We start from the raw sequence: 19,010 nt of genomic DNA, 5'->3' as shown, positions 1-19,010 counted from the left end.
CGAATGGTTCTTATCTGCCGTCAGAATTTTTTTAAATTTTTTTTATGTTAAGAACATGTAAAAGTAATACACTCACAAATCTTTAAGCACATATGTAAAAATGTGCCAATAATGCCTTGGCCTTACAACCAACCTCCAGTCAGATATATTGGCATAAACAGCTGGTATGATGTACAGGTATTAGAGAAAAAAAACGTATGGGTCTATAGTAAAGGAATACTCCAAGCACCATTAAACCACAGCCTGCTGTAGTGGTTATGGTGCCAGGGGTGCCTTAGCTTTGTCCCAGTGTAAATTCATACAAATAATAGGTAATAATCCCATCCTGCATTAAAACGCATAGCTCAGTGGAGCTAATTGAAGCTCCTCGAGGGATGGCAGCAACAGGCACCCAGTGTACCCCAGGTAAGTTGTCAAACAGTTCTTAAACAGTTTGACTTCTTACACTAGGAGAGTGTCTGGAAACTCCTGGCACCATAACCTTTACAGTGGGCTGTAGTGGTTATGATGCTTGCAGTGTTTCTTTAAGTCTACACAGTGGATGAAACATGCAAGATGGAACTACTTTTTGATCTTTCGCATGATCAATCCATGTCTTAACATGTGAATAAATTAACTTTTGCATTGTATCAGATTAGTTTTCTTTACTAAGATTGCAATGAATGGCAATATTTTCAATGTGTATGATTTATAACATAGCCATGGCTTTCATGGACTTTTTGTCCATTTCGCCAATTAACCATTAATCACCCATTCTAAATTACTTTGTCCTGAAAGTAGGTTAAGACAAAGAATAGAACAGTTTGAATAAGTATTCATTAAAGTAAGAATTTAATGTAAATTCATAGTGGATTTAACATTTTATACAGGAAAAAAGTAATTGTTTTAGTACTCAAATACTTGATGGTGCAGGTATTAGAGGTATTCCCCACAAGAACCTCAGTTATATATACAAAAATAATTAAGTGGTTGACTCACCTGAATATTTATGAACTTCCAACTTCATGCATATGGTGTTCATGGACTGTATATAGTTGTAAATAGTCTGGGATGTATATATTGTGAAATTTTGTCACATATGTTATAGATGAATTCATAGAGAGATCATCAATTTAAATATTTGGTAGTAGTGATTTTTTTTTCTACCTTCATGAATTTGGTGTATTTAGTGTACAATAAATGATTTTTTCCCCATATTTATACAGTAATTCTCTTTTTTATGCATATTGTTATGCATGTGAGTGCGGTATTAATTGATTAATTTTTTGGATTTAACATTTTAGACCAAAGTAGTTTAAGTAAATGAATTCCCGCTTTAGTAAATATCCCTTTTAGAGTTAGAACAGACAATCTGTCTTTTCATCTAACACATTTTTAGAAGGTCTATTTGAATGCGATTTTTGCATTAAATAACAGAGAAAATAAAACAATTATTTCAATGACCAAACCTCACTTTGTTAACTTGCTGTAGCTTGAAAAATGTAAACTTCCAAAAATATTCCAGTGCCTTAGAAAGTTGATTATTTTTGGAATGCATTCACGGAGTGATGTACGTGTATGAAAATTTTGGCAAGAACACAGGCAGCCTGGTTCCAAAGCTGCACACTTTCAATCCATAGATTTTCCATGTCTAATGAAGGCTATAAATCCACTAAACTCATGCTTACAAATTCCCAACTCTCTTTATTTTTATTTTTTTTGTATTCTGACAGTACTATGCCAAAGAAAGGTGTCACACTTGCTTTGAATTAAAACATGACAGTACTATAGATAATGCACGACACACAGAAGCATAGAAATCAATTTGACTGGCAAAAGGTATGACTAATAGTTTCCTTGAGACATGGCTGATTATGCATTTAAGATTTTTTTTTTTCATTCTCACAGCTGCATCCAGTGGTATAAAAACCTCATGAAGGAACTTTTGCCTTTGAAACAGCTAGCTACATCTCTGCGTGTGGATTCTATTTAACTTGAAGACCCAATGGCTCCAAAATGGTTTACATTCTTCTGGCTGCTGCCTGTTGTTGCGGTTCCATTTTGCCTTTGTCAAGATGAACACATGGAGGTGAGGAGAAGATCTAATAAGCCAGTGGCCAAAGTAGTTGAAAGTCGTCACCAACGGACGAGCAATAATGTCCCCGAGAGGGCAGTAGTAGAAAAACGGATTCATCTTATAGAGGCTCTAACCATTAATGCTTCTACAAACTTGTTGATGAAACCAGAGGTAGATGATGTAGAACAAACATCACACAGAGTCCAGGTACTCTGAATTCTTATTCTCAGAATATGTCATGGTTATTTTGTAGCAGAGACGTTCTAGTGTTGTGGAGTAGAAAATGGTCTTGATTTTATAAAAAATGTTGCATAAATGTAAATGACTTTATTAATACTTAAAATTGTATTAATGCGTTTGTTTATTGTATACATGATGACGAGACATAGATGATGATTAGTTTTAAGGCAACATTAGGCACATTGTTTATGGGTCATCTTCACCAAACAGCGAATTGAAACCAAATTACAAATGTTTTAAATTCTGATATTTGAACCCTCATTTTGAAATTCAGTTTTAAATGCACTCACAATTAGTTCAACAACATTTGTTGGCTTCCTTATTTTTTAATATTGAAAAAAAAAACAACAACAGTATTTGACTATATATATATAATATATGATTGTGATTTTTTATATATATATATACCACTAAGCTTAATTGGCTTAGTGGTGCATGAAACTGTTAAATAGGAATGCTGGATAATAGAAAACTCTGTTAACAAATGATTTGCCCTGCAGAGTATGTTTTAATGTTAATGTGAAAAGATAACTTTTTGGCACACGTAGGATTGTAAATTTCTGGAGCCATTGCTAAATAGCAGTGATTGCTATACATTCAAAGATAATCTTGCTGTTGATATGGTTCAAGAATAATTTAAAAAATAAGACTGAAAATCTACTTCTAGGAATTAAATACTTGCATTACATATCAGCTTCATCTAAACAATAAAAATAAGTATTATTAATATTTAACAGTAATTTATTATTAATACATTATTAATAATAATTGAATAATTTAGAGCAAATTTAAATTTCACAGGCAAAGCCTTATGGCTGAAAAGTAATCCGGATAAACAAACAAAAATAAAAGTAATTTCAGTTTTTCTTTAATTAACACTGTTTCTAATGCCTGCTTCTCTGCAATCTAATGATTTTAATAATAGGTAGAACTGTTGTAGAATTCTGTAGAACTATAACTCCATAATGATTGCATAGTCTTTAGACTGGCAGAACATCATGGAAGTTATGATTGGGTTAAACCAGAGGATCTAACCTTTTTGGCACCCCTACCCTAAGCTCTTCAGGTTTGTGCATTTTTACCAGACTGCTTTCTAATCTGCAGCATACTGGACAACACACCCTGAAATATGGTTTTGATTAAAGAAACACTCCTAGCACCATAACCTCTACGGCATGACTTCTAACAGTGGTCCACCAGGCTAGACTCCTCATCTCCACTACTTCAGATAGAGAACTTCTGTCTGCCTGTCTGAGCTAAGCCCAGTGATGCAGTGCTTAACTTATTAGCTGACAGTAATGCGTTAATGTTAACAGCAGATGAGCTAGCCCTGCACTGAGCTTAGCTCAGGAGAGTTAACAAAAGATTTTTCTTAGGAGTTTCCATCTCTCTATCTGAAGTAGTGGACGCAAGGTGCAATGTAAACCCATGGAATGCAGTCAAACCTTTCAAAATACTTTGAATTCTTGCAGTGTAGGGTTGCCAGGGCACTCCTGGCACCACAACCACTACAGCACATTGTAATGTTTATGCTTAAAGTGTTTCTTTTAGCGTTCTTGTCACTGTACTCTGGTACCACATGAGTAGGATCTTGGTCATGATCATACTTACCATGGCTCCAGTTCAAGCTCTTGATGAATATATAAGTATCACAGGGCTTTTGTGCAAGCCTGTGTCATTCTCTGGTTGGTTGTACGTAGAGAATGGATACATGTTCTATCAGCCATCTCCTAGGTAAGGTCTTGCAAAATAAGTGAGTTAGCCTTATGGTAATGGTTAGGATTAAAGAGTGTGCTACACACTTGCATTTAGATTGAAAATAAATTACATTGCTCTGAATAAAGACCTAACCCAAATCTGTTTTTAGCCATTAGTATAATACTTACCAGTATAGATAACCAGGTGGTTATCAGGCATTCCCACCAATCAGATCTGGTGAGGAATCTCAGTATCCTTACTCGATTTCTGAGGTGTGTTATGCCGTGAGTTAAAGTCCTCCTTTTGTCATTTTTTCATCAACACAATAATTTCGTCAAATATATATTTTTATTAATATTTCCTACAAGTGACAAATCACCAACATTCCATGTTGACAAAGGTTCATTGGATGGACCTTCCATTTGATGCAGTGATTTTTCATAAATTGTGAAGTTATCTAGAGTAGATGCAAACATTCCTTCAAGCAGAAAACAGGAGTTTACTTTCCACCAATCCCATCACCGTTTATTATCTTGTCTTAAACATTAAATGTCATCAAAACAGATAACACAATGCATCTTTGTGCCTTTTAGACACCACAACAACCGGATTGCAATACATGCTGCAGAGGAGATTTTGGATACCGAACACCTCACTCAGTTCCAGGGCCACCTGGATTACCTGGGCCACCTGGCATTCCAGGTAATTAAAGCAAAATAAAAAGTTAAGTGCATTAAATGGGTAGTTAACATGATTTCATATATCACTTCTGAGCTACTTCTATATCTGTGTATAAACAGAGCTTAAATTATTTATTCTGCTGGGAGTGAACAAAAAAAAACACAAAACATTGAACCCTGGTAGGAAAATTGCATGTGTTTCATTGTCCCCCAGCTCCTCCATGTGTCTCTCTCTCCCCCTCCTCCCCCCTCCCCTCCTGTACCTTCTCACTAGTGCAGTAAAGCACTTCCTGGGGAGCCTAGGCCAGCCAGCACAAAACCAGGATACACCACTGCACACACACACACACACACACACACACACACACACACACACACACACACTTTCACAAACAGACACATACACTCTCATTAACAGAGACACACACACTCTCACTAACAGACACACACAATCCCTCACTAACACACTCACTAACAAACACACACTAACAAAATCACAATTTTTTTTTTTGCTTACGTTTTGGTGGATTTTTCCCTGTGGTCCAGTGGGGCTGGCTGCAGCTTGGCGGGCGTTTGGGCAGGTAGGCGCAGAGGGGAGGCGGGTTGTGAGGGAGCTCTGATCCTCCTGCTCAGCTCCCTTGCGCACCTCTGATTGATGCCAGAGCTGGCGGGACATCGTATTCCGACTCAAGCATCACTGTGATGCACACGAGGGAGCTGAGCATGGAGAGCTCAAGGGAGAGTGCTCCCTCGCCGAAATAGATTGTGCTATAAATTAAGTATATAAAAAAAATAAAATGAGAAAATCTCATCCCTACTTTTAGTATATGACAGGATCCTTCAGCCATATACATGCAACTTGGGTTAGACAGTGTTTTGATTGGATAGTTTGTCTATCTGATGATGTTACTGCTCTGTGCATGGAATAAAGCAGGGAAGACCGTAGAGACTATATAGAGGTTTTCAAACACCGTCTGACCCAAGGTGTTGGTATATAGCTGAAGGATCCTGTTATATACTAAAGGTAGGAATGAGATTTCAATTTTTTTTTTTATTAATTCTTTATTTTTATTGTGAAAGGTAGGTACAAGCATTTTCAATACGCCACAACAGCGTTCACTTGCATATGCATTCAGTTTAGGCAATGGCATGAGTTATTTGCACATTTTTTATATATATAACCAAGCTTAAAATTACGCGTATATGAGTTATCTATTTAAGACTTATGTCCAGGCTTAACTGAACGTTGCGAAAGAGAAAACGGTTTGTGAAGCTAGCTTTAAGGTGTAGGTAGCTTGACAACAAAGAGCAAGACATAAAAGTGGTGTCAAGATCAGGGGTATGCTGTGCTGTGTAGAGTGTCCACCCCATGTTGGTTTAGTGCAGCTAGTCAAGCGTCCTTGTCGGGATGCCGGGCGATCCGTCTGTTTGCAGTGCGGTCTGCCATAGTGGGATGAGCAGATTGATGACTTTGGTGGTAAATGCAGTCCCATTAGGTGTCCGTGGAGGGAAACAATTTTCCACCCAGGGGCATTTGCTGTCCAGCCTGATGCCTGCCTTGTAGAGGGGGAGAGTCCCAGTATGGTGACTTTAGGTTGTCAGGCAGTATGTTTCTGCCCCTCTGCGGTGAGTTAAGCAGCACAGTAGGGTAATTCAGGGCCTTAAAGCATTGTTCCATGGTGCGATTAGTACCCTCTGATGTTGTGGGTAGTAGTGCTGCACCTCCCTGGCTTGTGGTACCTTGGTACTTATTCGCAAGTTCCTGCTCGTTCAGGGTCTGCAGTCCGCCTGTGTAGTATCAGGAGAGGGGGATGCGTCCGGCAGAGTTGCCTGCCACGCGGTCTCCGCCATTTTGGAAGCGGACCCTCGACAAGTTCGTGGCACTCCGGTGGGTCACAGGGTGGGGACCGGAATCACCCCCGCCGGCCCAGAGGGGGGGGGGGACAGGGCCGGACCCGCCTAGCTTCTCGGTTCTGCCGTACCTCTGGTGGGCAGGATAGCTGGGCAGCGCCCGTCCACCCCGCTCACCGCCCGAGCGGTCTCCATCTTGGCTGACAGGGATCGCCCCACCGAGGGACTAAAACCTCACGGCAAGCCTCTCCCCGGTACCAGGGTCGCCTCTTGTGCTGTGGCACAGCTACCAGTTGCTGGGTAAGAATTTTGCAGGTTTTTAAGGGTTAAAACTGGGTAGATTGTCGGGAGCTATTCCTCTGTGCGTCCGCTCGGCATGGCGGTCCGGCACCACCCACCGAGATTTCAATTTTTTTTTTTTAACATATACTTCATTTAACACAGAATCTTTTTCCTTTCAAAACTTGTCGAAAAGATCATTATATTAAAAAAATAGCATCGAAGTGACAGCTGCCTTTAAAACTCATCTTAATGTAGAAAAAATGGTGAAATATGACTTATGAACCAATATTAACTTTCCTACACTAGGTTTTTTGTTCCTTACATCAGATATATTAGTTTATGGATACTAATGGCTTCTACTCAATTTTTCTGAGCTCCTGCAATATTTCGTGATACAGGGTCATGGAAATATTTCACAAACAGCTGTCAGGCGATTCCTGTAGATTGTCTGGAAATGCTCTCTGACTGGCTCTGGTGGGAGTTGGATCTCTGTTTCCCACTGCACACTGCTTGCGGCACCACCATGTAATTGATTTTCCAGGGTTGATTCCAGATGGTTGTCTGTTTGACTCTGACCCACCTGATATATTCTGGATGCTTTTTGTAGGTCACCTGTGGGTAACACATGTGCTACTGTTCTCATCTGATCCCAGCAACAATGAGCCAATCAGGTACAGGAACTCCTTATTTATGGAGGGCTATCTGGATGACCTGGGCCCTTTTCTGGTTCCAGTATCTTTTGTGATATTTTGCCCTGATCTTAATTCTCTGTTATACCTGACTATGTTCTGCTCTCCTGCTCTTGTGTACCTAACCTGGCCTGTTTGTCTTCTGTCTGATTTTGTGTTCAAGTCCATTGCTTGTTTGACTACCTGATATGTGTACCAGTCCCTGGCTTGTCTGACATCCTATTCTGTGTACCAGTCCCTGACTTATGCTCCTGACCCTTGCCTGTGTCTGGTATTGTGTATTTTATGTTTTGTTATTCTCCTGGCCTGTAGCTATGTTCCTTCCTAATTTTACCTTTATGTTAGTCTAGCTACTCTAAGGCCCAGTAATTGGCCTATTCATATCCTTTTTGTCTTTGCCTTTGTTAGTTTGCTGCCTCTAATTTTGCTAAGGATCCTTTAGCCAACCCTTACAGAGATAAAAAAAAAAAGATGTCTACAAAAGAAGCCAAAAACATAAATAATAAAACTCTTAAAGTGCAAATAAAATAAATATGATGACCAGGGCCGACCTTGGACCTTAAAGCTCCCTGTACTGAAAATCTTCACAGCGCCCTCCATGGTCACATATAACGTGTGTATAGGAGTGTAGTGTTTGTGTAGGGGGCTATATTCCTGACTACAGGGTCAGGAACACAAACATGTATTCCTGACCCTATAAAGTTAAAAACACTATTTAGGTGTCCAGCTGCCCTTTGCCCCCCTTAAAGAGGATAAAACCTCACCTTTATTCCGGCGTGCATAGGTCTGCTGGCACTGGCTCCATCCCTGATTCGCCTCTAATGCCGAGATCATCAGAATGGATGATCTCAGCCATTCCAATACTTTCTAATGGACAGGGCAGGGGGCGGAGCCATAAACTAGGCTGGCCAATCAGCATTTACTCATAGAGATGCATTAAATCAATGCATCTCTATGGTGAAAGATCATTCTAAGATGTGTAAAAAAATTTTTTTTTTTAATTCGCCAATTTTTTATTTTCCTGTTTTTGAAAAGAAAAGAAACAGTGGTAGTATATAGTAAACACATGTACAACATATTAGTCCATGTCGTGAGTTGCAGTTTGTATCACTTGGCAGGAATGCATTGTATGACAGATTTACATGTTTATTCAAACAGATTGTAGACAAACAAAAAGTTGACAGGCAACACATTGTGTGTATGGTAGTAGATATATATTGCTATAAAGAGATTTTGTTCAACCTATGTTCTCGGAATTTGGCAGGGGTCCGTTTGGGACCCTGTTTGTTGGGGTGCATGAGATCATACAACAGCTGGCAACCATGCGGTGGAGATGTTGCCGCCCTTTATTTAGGGTTTGGCTAGTGAGTGTAGATGCGACTCCTTATATGTGTTTATTCCAAAGTCCTGCTAGTGTTGTCGTGTTGGGTTTGACACTTTTGGATTGAAGTTGTGAGGGGGTGCATTAGTAGGCGAGGATGTGTGAGGGGATCAGTAAGGTGGGGCCTGTTAAGGCTCTGGAGGTCTATCTCGAGTATGGTGTGGTTATTGATCGGTTTGATGGTTGACCGGCTGTAAGGTGTAGTGACAATTTATGAGCAATGCCTCAGTATTGTATTTAGTTTGGAGACCAGCACATCCTTCAGTAAATGTTAATTGAACCCAGCAACCTGGACGATATGAAGTATCATTAGTGAAAGTAATCAACAACATAACAAATGATATACACTATGCACAAGTGGGTTTCTGTGATTATTCAATGTTAAAGTTGGTGAGCAAGCGATCCAAAGTGGTGTAGGTGTTGTGTATAAACTTCCCCAACATATGGTAGTATAAATATTTTTTTCCCCTTTACTCATAACTTAGCACGTCGGATATATGTTTCCCATTTCTCTTGGATCCTTCCAAGTGTAGTGCCCCTACGGGAGTGTTTTTGAGTCCTGCACTTGTAGTCAAGATTAATACATTGTATCCTTTGTTGTTCTGCATCTCCAATAGGTACCAGAGGAGGTCAGATGTCCGGCACCATGTACCATCGCTATTGATGTATAGTCACTTTTGTATAGAGTATGGTTGCCTAATAATACGCTTTAATATCGGGCAGAGCCAAGCCGCCCTCCTCTACTGATCTGCTAAGTATTCTACTTGCAACACGGCTTTTCCCTCTACTCCATACGAAGCGGACAAATAGTTTGTGGGTTGATTCTATGAATCTCTGGGGAGGGGCAATTGCAGTGTTCTTAGCAGGTATTGAAGTTTGGGCAGCAGGGTCATTTTGATGCCCGTTATTCGGCCTGTCTAGGATAGGTAATTGCCTTCCCATGATTTCAAGGTGTCAGATATTTCCCTTAACACTCTCTCATAGTTTAGTGTGAACATGTTGCCCAAATTCCTTGGGATCTTAAACCCCCAAAAAGTCATATAGTCGTTTCTCCAGTCTAGGAAGAAGGACGACGTCAGCATTTGCATCAACACTTTTTCAATGGATATTGCCATTGCTTGGGTGTTTGTGACATTTAATTTATAGTATGCTTGTCGACTATATTCATGGACTTCCCCTAGTAGCTTAGGCAGAGACTCCTGCAGTTTGGTAAGTGTGAGCAGGACGTCACCTGCAAAGAGGTTGGCCTTATATTCCCTGACTACCAGTTTTATTACATGTATAGCATCATTGGCTCTGATCCTTCCTGCCAAAGGCTCCAGTGCCATGACATATATGTCACGAATGGGTAACCTAACATGCAGAATAATAACCTATAGGTAAAATAAATACCTAAACCGGTCCTTAGAATGGCCGGGTTAAAGAACGATAAGAATAGAATAGTCAAATAGGCCTATGTAAAAGGGAACCAGAAAATAACCAAAAATGAATATCAGAGCCGACTCAAGGGAACCAGAAAGCAGAGTAGTCAGAGAAAAGCCAAGTTACTAATAAAAAAGCACAAAACCGGTAAGAAATGCATTCCTGGGGCACTAGTGAACTAGGAATAACAACAGGGCTCTGAAACACTGGCTAAAGGTGCTTTTCTATGTTTGGGGGTATGATAAACGTAGTCACAACACAAAAACGTGAGTTGGCATCTGTACTGCCCAGCACCTGGCGTCGGCACACGTGCACTCCATCATAAAAAGGGGCGTGCGCACAGTAGTTGGCATTCAGGAGACTGACAGATTGGGCAGGATGATCAGAGGAGGCGGCCCGCCGATCAGCTGTTCCTCCGATCGAGCGGACCGCCTTCTCCTATCATCCTGCCCAATCTGGCAGTCTCCTGAACGCCGGCTGTTGTGCTCACAATAAGTACAGGACTCCTCACAATATAGGAGGGGGGAGAGCCTTGACCCTTTGGAAATTGTAAATGGGTCCCTTAGAAAACCTACGTTTAAAACATAGTCTGTGGGGAAGCTGTAAAATGCTTTAAGTACTGACAGGCATGCCATATTTAGTAATTGAAAGCTCATGGTGTCTAAGGCCCTTTGGTGGATATGTCTGGTGATAGCAGCTATTTGGGATTGTAGCTCTGAGGTGTGTGTGGATTGATTTTGAATGTTAAGGTCCTATGGTTCTTGTTTCCATGCAAGTAGTTGGGTTTGGGATTTTCTATGCAGGTAGGTTGCCCTACGTATAAGTAGGCCCCTAGCAACCGGTTTGTGTGCTACCCAAAGTGTTTGATGGGACCTACCGGGTGTTACGGTGGTCACCAAACACTATATGTAGGTCCCCAGACTCCTCTTGTGGTTTGGTCACCCTGTGCCCATAAATGTGATGGAGCTATAGTGCTCCGACTGAGTACCTCTGCCAAGTTCACTTCCTAGCTATCAGGGACCCTGGAACACTTTAGACCCAGTCGCCGAGGCTTGACTGGGATCTTTAAGGTCCTTACATAGTTACATAGCTGAAAAGAGACTTGCGTTCCTCAATTTCAGCCTTCCTCACATATGTTTTTGCTGTTGATCCAAAAGAAGGCAAAAAACAAGTCTGAAGAGCTTCCAATTTTGCAACAAACAAGGAAAAAAATCCTTCTTCATCCCAAAATGGCAGTCAGATATCCCCTTGGATCAAGCAGCTATTACCCCACTAATTAGAAATGATATGCCTGTATGTTATGTTTTTTGGAAGTATTTATCATATGTATGGACTCTGCTAAAACCACCTCTTCAAGCAGAGAATTCCATATGCTTCTAGTTCTTACTGTAAAAAACAACAACAATTCTTTGCCTTAGATTAAGTCTCCTTTCTTCCAGCCTAAATGCGTGACCTTGTGTATGTATAGCCCTGTTTATGAATAGATTTCCAGATAATGGTTTGTACTGGTTCGAAATATATTTGTATAATGTTATCATATCCCTTATGAGGCGCAGTTTTTCCAAACTAAAGAGATTTAAATTATTTAACCTGTCTTTGTAACTAAAATGCTCGATTCCTTTTAACAATTTTGTAGCTTGTCTCTGCACTTATTCTAGTGCCATGATATCCTTCTTTAGAACAGCTGCCCAAAATTGCAGAGAATATTTAAGGAGTAGTCTTACCAGTTATTTATAAAAAGGCAAAATTATATTTTCATCCCGATAATTTATGCCCTTATTTATACATGACAAAACCTTACTGGCCTTAGTAACTGCAGATTGGCATTGCATATTGCTGCCTCATTGGTTGTGTATAACAATTCCCAAATCCTTCTCGTGTGTGGTTATTCCTAATTCACTATCATTTAGGGTGTAAGTTGCTTGTGCATTCTTGACATAACTTTGCATTTCTCTTCATTAAATTTAATCTACCATTTTAGAGTCCAGTCCCCCAACCTATCTAAATCCCTCTGCAGCAAAGCAATATCCTGTTCACATTTTATTACTTTACAATGTTTTGAGTCATCTGCAAAAACTAAAACATGGCTTTCAATGCCTATTGCAAGATCATTTATAAATATGTTAAATAGAAGTGGTCCCAAAACAGAACCCAGAGGGACACCACTAACCACTTTTGTCCAGCTTAAAAATGCACCATTAATGACAACTCGTTGTACTCTATCCTTAAGCCAATGTTCTACCCAACAACAAGAATATTCATCTACAACAATTCATTTTAGTTTGAAGACTAACCTATTGTGAGGAACAGTATGACATCCACTGCAACACCCTGATCTATACTTCTACTTACTTGTTCATAGAATGCAATTAAGTTAGTTTGACATGACCTATGTTTCATAAAACCATGCTGATTATTGCTAATAACAAGGTTCTTCCCAATGAATTCCTGAATATTATCCCCCAACTATTTTCCCAGTAACAGAATTTAAGTTCACAGGTCTATAATTTCCAGGCAGGGATTTTAAACCCTTTTTAAATATAGGAACGACATCTTCTTTCCTCCAATCCTCCGGTACTACACCTGAAACAAAAGAATCTTGAAAGATTAAATACAGAGGTTAACTTATTTCCCCACTTAGCTCCTTAAGTACTCGTGAGTGAATACCATCAGGCCCGGAGCTTTATTTACATTAATTTTCTTTAACTGCTGTAGCACCCTGTCTCAAGTCATCCAATCACAAGTTATCTGCAATTTTTTTGCAGCAATCATTTGCATATCTCTTGCCATAGGATCCTTATTAATATATACTGAAGAAAAATAGTTATTTAAAAAGTCTGCTTTTTCCTGGTCTTCGTTAACTAACAGACCCATCTCTGTTTCCAGTGTACCTATACTTTCATTTTTTGTTTTTTTTTTAGAATTGATGTACTTGAAAAAATTAGGGGGGTTGGTTTTGCATTCTTTGGCTATCAATTTCTCATTTTCTAGTTTAGCCACTTTAATTGCCTTTTTGCAAGCATTATTGGCTTTCTTAGATCTGATATAGGATATCAGGATATTTGATACAGTTCCCCACAATAAATTAGTGTTCAAACTCAAGGAAATCGGTCTAGATGAAAATGCTTGTTTTTGGGTAGAACATTGGCTTAAAAAAAGAGTACAAAGAGTTGTCGTTAATGGTAAATTTTCAAGCTGGACAGAGGTGGCAAGTGGTGTCCCTCAGGGGTCTGTCCTGGGACCTCTTCTATTTAACATGTTTATAAATGATCTTGAAGACAGCATTGAAAGTCATGTTTCAGTGTTTGCAGATGACACAAAACTTTGTAAAATAATACAATGTGAGCAAGATATTACTTTGCTGCAGAGGGATTTAGATAGACTGGAGGACTGGGCACTGAAATGGCAGATTAAATTTAATGTTGAAAAATGCAAAGTTATGCACTTCGGCGTAAAGAATACACAAGCAACGTATACCCTTAATGGAAGCAAATTAGGGATAACAACACACGAAAAGGACTAGGGAATTGTTATAGACAACAAACTATGCAACAATGTGCAATGTCAATCAGCAGTGGCCAAGGCCAGTAAGGTATTGTCATGCATGAAAAAGGGCATTCATTCTCGGGACGAGAATATCATTTTGCCTCTTTATAAATCACTGGTAAGACCACATATTGAATATGCTGTGCAATCTTGGGCACCTGTTCTAAAGAAGGATATTATGGCACTAGAAAAAGTGCAGAGGCGGGCTACAAAATTAATAAAAGGAATGGAACATATCAGCTTTTAAGAAAGGTTAACAAATTTAAACCTATTTAGTTTAGAAAAACGTCGCCTGAGAGGGGATATGATAACATTATCCAAATATATTCGGGGCCAATACAAACCATTGTGTGGAAATCTATTCACAAACCGGACTTTACTTTTTCCTAGCTTGTTGCAAAATTGTGCTTCTAACTGGGCTTTTTTGCCTTCTTTTGGATCAACAGCAAAAAACTAATTTGAGGAAGGCTGAACTTGATGGACGCAAGTCTCTTTTCAGCTATGTAACTATGTAACTATGTAACCTCTGATTTGTCAGATTTAAATGCTTTTAATTCCCTTTTCTTATTTAAAATATCTTGTTTTAATTCTCTACTAAGCCACATTGGTTTCAATTTGTTTCTTTTATATTTATTACCCAATGGTACATACTGAAAAATGTACCTTTCTAATATTTGTTTGAAGAGTTTCCATTTATCCTGGATCAGGCTACTAGAATTATAGTCCTGGACACCTTTTCCATCAGCAGAGCAGTAATCAGAGCTCGTTTCTCAAACACCAGATGATACTTGGTGAAGGTTAAACCAACAACTAACTTTAATACACATAGCACACATATTTATTCCCCCTGCAGCCTCATTTACATACAATAGGGTAAATAGAACACTATAGTACTTGGAAGGGTAGGGCCAGACAATTGCAAGGGCTGATGGGAGATTGAGGAGGGAAAGGATAGCGAGTTTAAACTACTGGTCTGGCAGTGTCCCTGGGACAATGGGACAACGCACAGCTGGGGAAACAATAGGACAGGAAAAAGGGGAAGGGGGAAAGGCACAGACAATCAATACATTCAACATACCCGGCACCAATAATGGGCACAGAATGACCAAACAACAAGAGGAATCTGGGGCCATACATATGTCTTTCTTACATCCCCAGTGATGGTGACTACCGTTACACCGGGTGTGCCGTTTTCTACAAAGTATTGCTCTTTGGAGTTCTCCCGCAAAGGTTGGGTGACACAGTAGAGTGTAGTAAAGCCTCCACGGGCTGCAGTGTTTAAATTTGTATTAGTCTGCGATTTGATCAGTGCATGGAGAACCGATCGATTGAGCATCCAGTCACTTGGTTAAGCGACGTTCCTGACATGAGAAAGTTATCTATGCGAGCATACGTGTTATGTACTGCTGAGTAGTTTGTGTATGTTCAGTCATTTACATGGTGGATCCTCCACACATCCTATAGATTGAAGGTAGGAAGCAATTTTTGTAAGGAATTGCATTGGTGTTTAAGGGGCTTGTATCGTACGCTCTTATATAAGAGCGTTGTGTCAAGTTTGCGTCTAGTACATGGTTGAAGTTGCCACATAGGACTGTCACTCCCTGTTGGATTTTAGACAGTTTATTAAGGATATGGTGAAGAAAGTTGCACTGGTTGGCATTAGGGGCATAGACGTTAGCTATGGTGTATAATATGGTGTAGAAATGTGCAGGAAGGGTCTGCAAGTAGCAGGAAAGGGCAGCAGGAAGAGGAAGCAAGGAGCGGAAAGGGACAGAAGGAGCACAAAGGTTAAGTAGGAGAACGAGCAGAAAGGATGAGAAATGAGCACGATGGGTCTGCAAATAGCAGGGAGGGTCAGCAAGGAGCAGGAAGGGTCATAAGGAGCAAAAAAAGCATCAGAAAGAGAAAGGAGCAGAAGGGCGCAAAAGAAGCTGAAAGCTAAAGGAGCAGAAGGAGCCAAGGAGAAGAGAAGACAGAAGACAGTGTCAGAATAAAAAGAAGACTGTGCCAAATGAAGGAGAAGAAAAGAAGATTGGAGCAGGAAGGACAAGTGAAGTGATCCTTCACTTCATTCTGGAAACCACATCATAAGGATTTGGTCCCTGGGCCTGGCAGGAAAATCTTGGACCTTCTCATCATCCCAGGTAAAAAAAAATATATCAGTGTTAATGTGTTCACTTTTATTTACTGAGTGTCAGGAAGCACAGAGTGCCGCTGGAAAGGGGTATCGCTGACTGGCTAGAGCTTTTTCATAAAAAAGTAAAACATTTTTATGAACCGGGAACTACCGATTGGCTTAGAGCGTCAGCTGACCACTCTAACCAATCTGCAGCACCCATGCCTGACGTCAAGCTGCACTTCCTGACACTCTGTTTCAGAAGCCAAATACCACTGAGCAACCTGGGGATCTGGAGCTGGAGGAAGCCTTTGGGTTTAAACAGACAGTCACACACACAGACAGTCACACACACACAGTCACACACAGGCAGACAGTCACAAACACAGGCAGACAGTCACACACACACAGGCAGACAGTCAAACACACAGACACACACAAGCAGACAATCACATAGTTACCTCTGTTCCTTGTAGAGGCAGACAGGCAGTGCAGCTCCTGGATTCTGGTCGTGGGGGGAAGCAGGGACTCCTTCCTGCTTCCCCTGCAGCAATAAGACGGCATTTGAGCTCCGCCCCCGCCACAGCTAAGCCCCGCCCCTGCCGCACGCTAAGCTCCACCCCCGCCACACGCTATGCTCCGCCCCGCCGCAAATTATTATTATTTTTTTTATTCATTTTTTTTTTCTGCCATGTGTGAGCTGAGCGGCCGCAGAGCGCCCCTTGCTCCATGGCGCCCTATGCGGCCGCAAAGCTCGCACACCCCTAAGCCGGCCCTGGTTGCATGTTTTGTTTGTGCATAATCAGAATGACTGGTATGGTGCTGGTATTTTTCGTATTTCTCATTCTTGCAATGTCCTTGCTTCACTTATATGGATGGATTTTTTTTTTATAACTATCAATGGAATCCTTTGAAAACATTCTAACACAATACTACTTGTACAAAATCTAGTAGGGCACATTTTCCCTCCATAAATTTATCAAGTATGTCCTCACAGTATATATACACACACATCTACTTTACCAAAAAATCTTATATGAAAGAAAAATAACAACATTATCGCTTTAAGTGTATGTCAGAATTCAGTGTTTAACTAATATCTCACTACAGAGATTCCCATCACCAAAACTATTATAAAGAGGGATTCTTGGCAGCTTATTGCTCTCTCACAAGTACACAGAGATTGCTATTATGCCGTTTCTAGATGCAGTTTCACACATTGCTTGCACTAATGAATTAGCTACTGGAGAAAATAAGATCACTATCAAATAAATGGAATTTTAGTAGACTGTGTTTTACTGCATTTTCCAATTAAATTATCGAAACGATTCATTAAAGTTTTCAAACAGATTTATTGGAGTTTCACAAAACAAATGTATTTTCTATTGAGCTGTTGACCAATTTTGACATATAAAATTCACTGCACTCAAGGAAAAAAAAACTCCCTGATTAAACTAGTTTCCTTTTTTATTGTTGCTATGTAAGAAAATGCTGCCATTTAGCCCAAATTATACAAATTCTAAGATCTCTTTTGGTAATGTATTATCAATAATAATGCATTGTTATGAGGCCTCTCAAGGTTTCACAACAAACCAATTAAAATATATGAATTGGCTAATGGCTAATTAATCCATTGCATAGAAAATACTTTATAGAATTTTTAAGCTCCATATACCAGTGTTACTAACATTCAATTGCAATGTGATAATGAGCATTACAGTGATTTCTCTCAATACATTGTAATTTATTTTGTCTTTCAAATGTTTGCATTGTTGACAAACAGTATAATTATTTTATGTATGCAAAATGGAAATGTATGCCAATCGAGGTTCTTGTGTATGAGAATGTATGGCTTCCTTAGTTGAAATGAATGTGTGGGTTAGTTTTTCCATATGATCCGATATTGTGCAATAAATCCAATTAGAACAATTCCAATTATTTATATGGCACCAACATAGTCTGTAGCATTGTACAATAGGCAAACAAGACAAACATTAAATTCTAACAAAACATGTAAGACATATGGGAACAGTTAAAGAGGGCCCTGCACAAATGAGCTTATAATCTAAAGGACAGCAAGAATACATTGTGTTGGAATAGATTCATTATTTTGGGCTGCAAATGTATATATGAAGTATGGATCTCCTAACCACAGCTATTAGACATTTAATTAATATGCAAAAATGTTGCTTCCCGAGAAGGAATGCTGATTACTGAAATAACTGTAATAAAAAAATCAGAAGATGTATAGATCAGGGTGTTGTAGTGGATGTGATCTACTTGGATTTTGTTAAGGTATTTGATATGATTACTCTAAAAATGTTACAGTACAAACTGAAAGTTACTGATTTCAATTAAAATCTGTGTTTCTGGATTGCTAATTGCCTTAAAGTTAGAAAGAAATTGGGTCAGAGCGAGACTTGTTGTTTAGGGTTTTTGTTTGAGCAAATTCCTGTTCAAGCTGGAGCAGTATTCCTGAAATGGAAGTTTTGATGCATATGTCATTAAGCAATGACAAACACTGGTTTGAGAATGTGAGGTTTTTGGTATTCTGCCTGGAGTTCAAACAGGTCTGGCTTTGTGTAATTTTTAAGTGTGGTGATTGGTTAGTCCTGGTTTAATCTAGCTGAAATCTTTGTTTATGGTGTGTGGCATGACATGGAGCAGTGTGGTATAACCTGGCATCAGCATCGCAGCTCTGGATCGCAGCTCTGGATTTTTAGGCTGTGGTTGAGTTGTGGCAAAATGTGGAATTGGGGCAAGTGAGTTTTGGAATAGATGGCAAGTGATGGTGTTGTTTTTATAATAATCACTTGTGTATTTGCTTTGAAATATGGCATCACAAACTTTTCTCAGAATTCCATTTTAACATATTGTTGCATTTTTTTTAATCTTGTAACTCTTGTTATCCTTTCTTGTTTGTTTTGTATCTACTGATATTTCTGTCTGCCTGTCTATACAGCTGTATAATTACAGAGTTCTCAGCAGCACTCCAATAAAAAAAAAAAAAAGGACTTGTCTATCTATATCTACTTGTGTGTGGTCTGTA

At 39.6% G+C, this 19,010-nt stretch overlaps 1 protein-coding gene across 2 annotated transcripts in view; it reads left to right on the top strand.

Annotated features, from left to right (window-relative positions):
* The first annotated feature begins 1,886 nt into the window (after positions 1-1,886).
* The window catches only part of C1QTNF3 (C1q and TNF related 3), an 82,891-nt gene continuing 65,767 nt past the window's right edge, over positions 1,887-19,010 (top strand). The window contains exons 1-2 of one of the 2 annotated variants that reach the window (XM_063456842.1): positions 1,887-2,068; positions 4,588-4,696. In XM_063456842.1, coding sequence (XP_063312912.1) covers positions 1,985-2,068; positions 4,588-4,696 — 193 coding nt within the window. In that variant the 5' untranslated portion in view covers positions 1,887-1,984. Of the gene's footprint in view, positions 2,264-4,587; positions 4,697-19,010 lie in introns of both variants that reach the window. The other variant, XM_063456841.1, reaches the window with a different exon arrangement.

The sequence above is a fragment of the Pelobates fuscus genome, chromosome 5 (genome assembly GCF_036172605.1).
Source record: "Pelobates fuscus isolate aPelFus1 chromosome 5, aPelFus1.pri, whole genome shotgun sequence".
NCBI classification, from domain to species: domain Eukaryota; kingdom Metazoa; phylum Chordata; class Amphibia; order Anura; family Pelobatidae; genus Pelobates; species Pelobates fuscus.
Note: the sequence above shows the minus strand (reverse complement) of the source record. Positions and strands in the feature narration are given on the sequence as shown.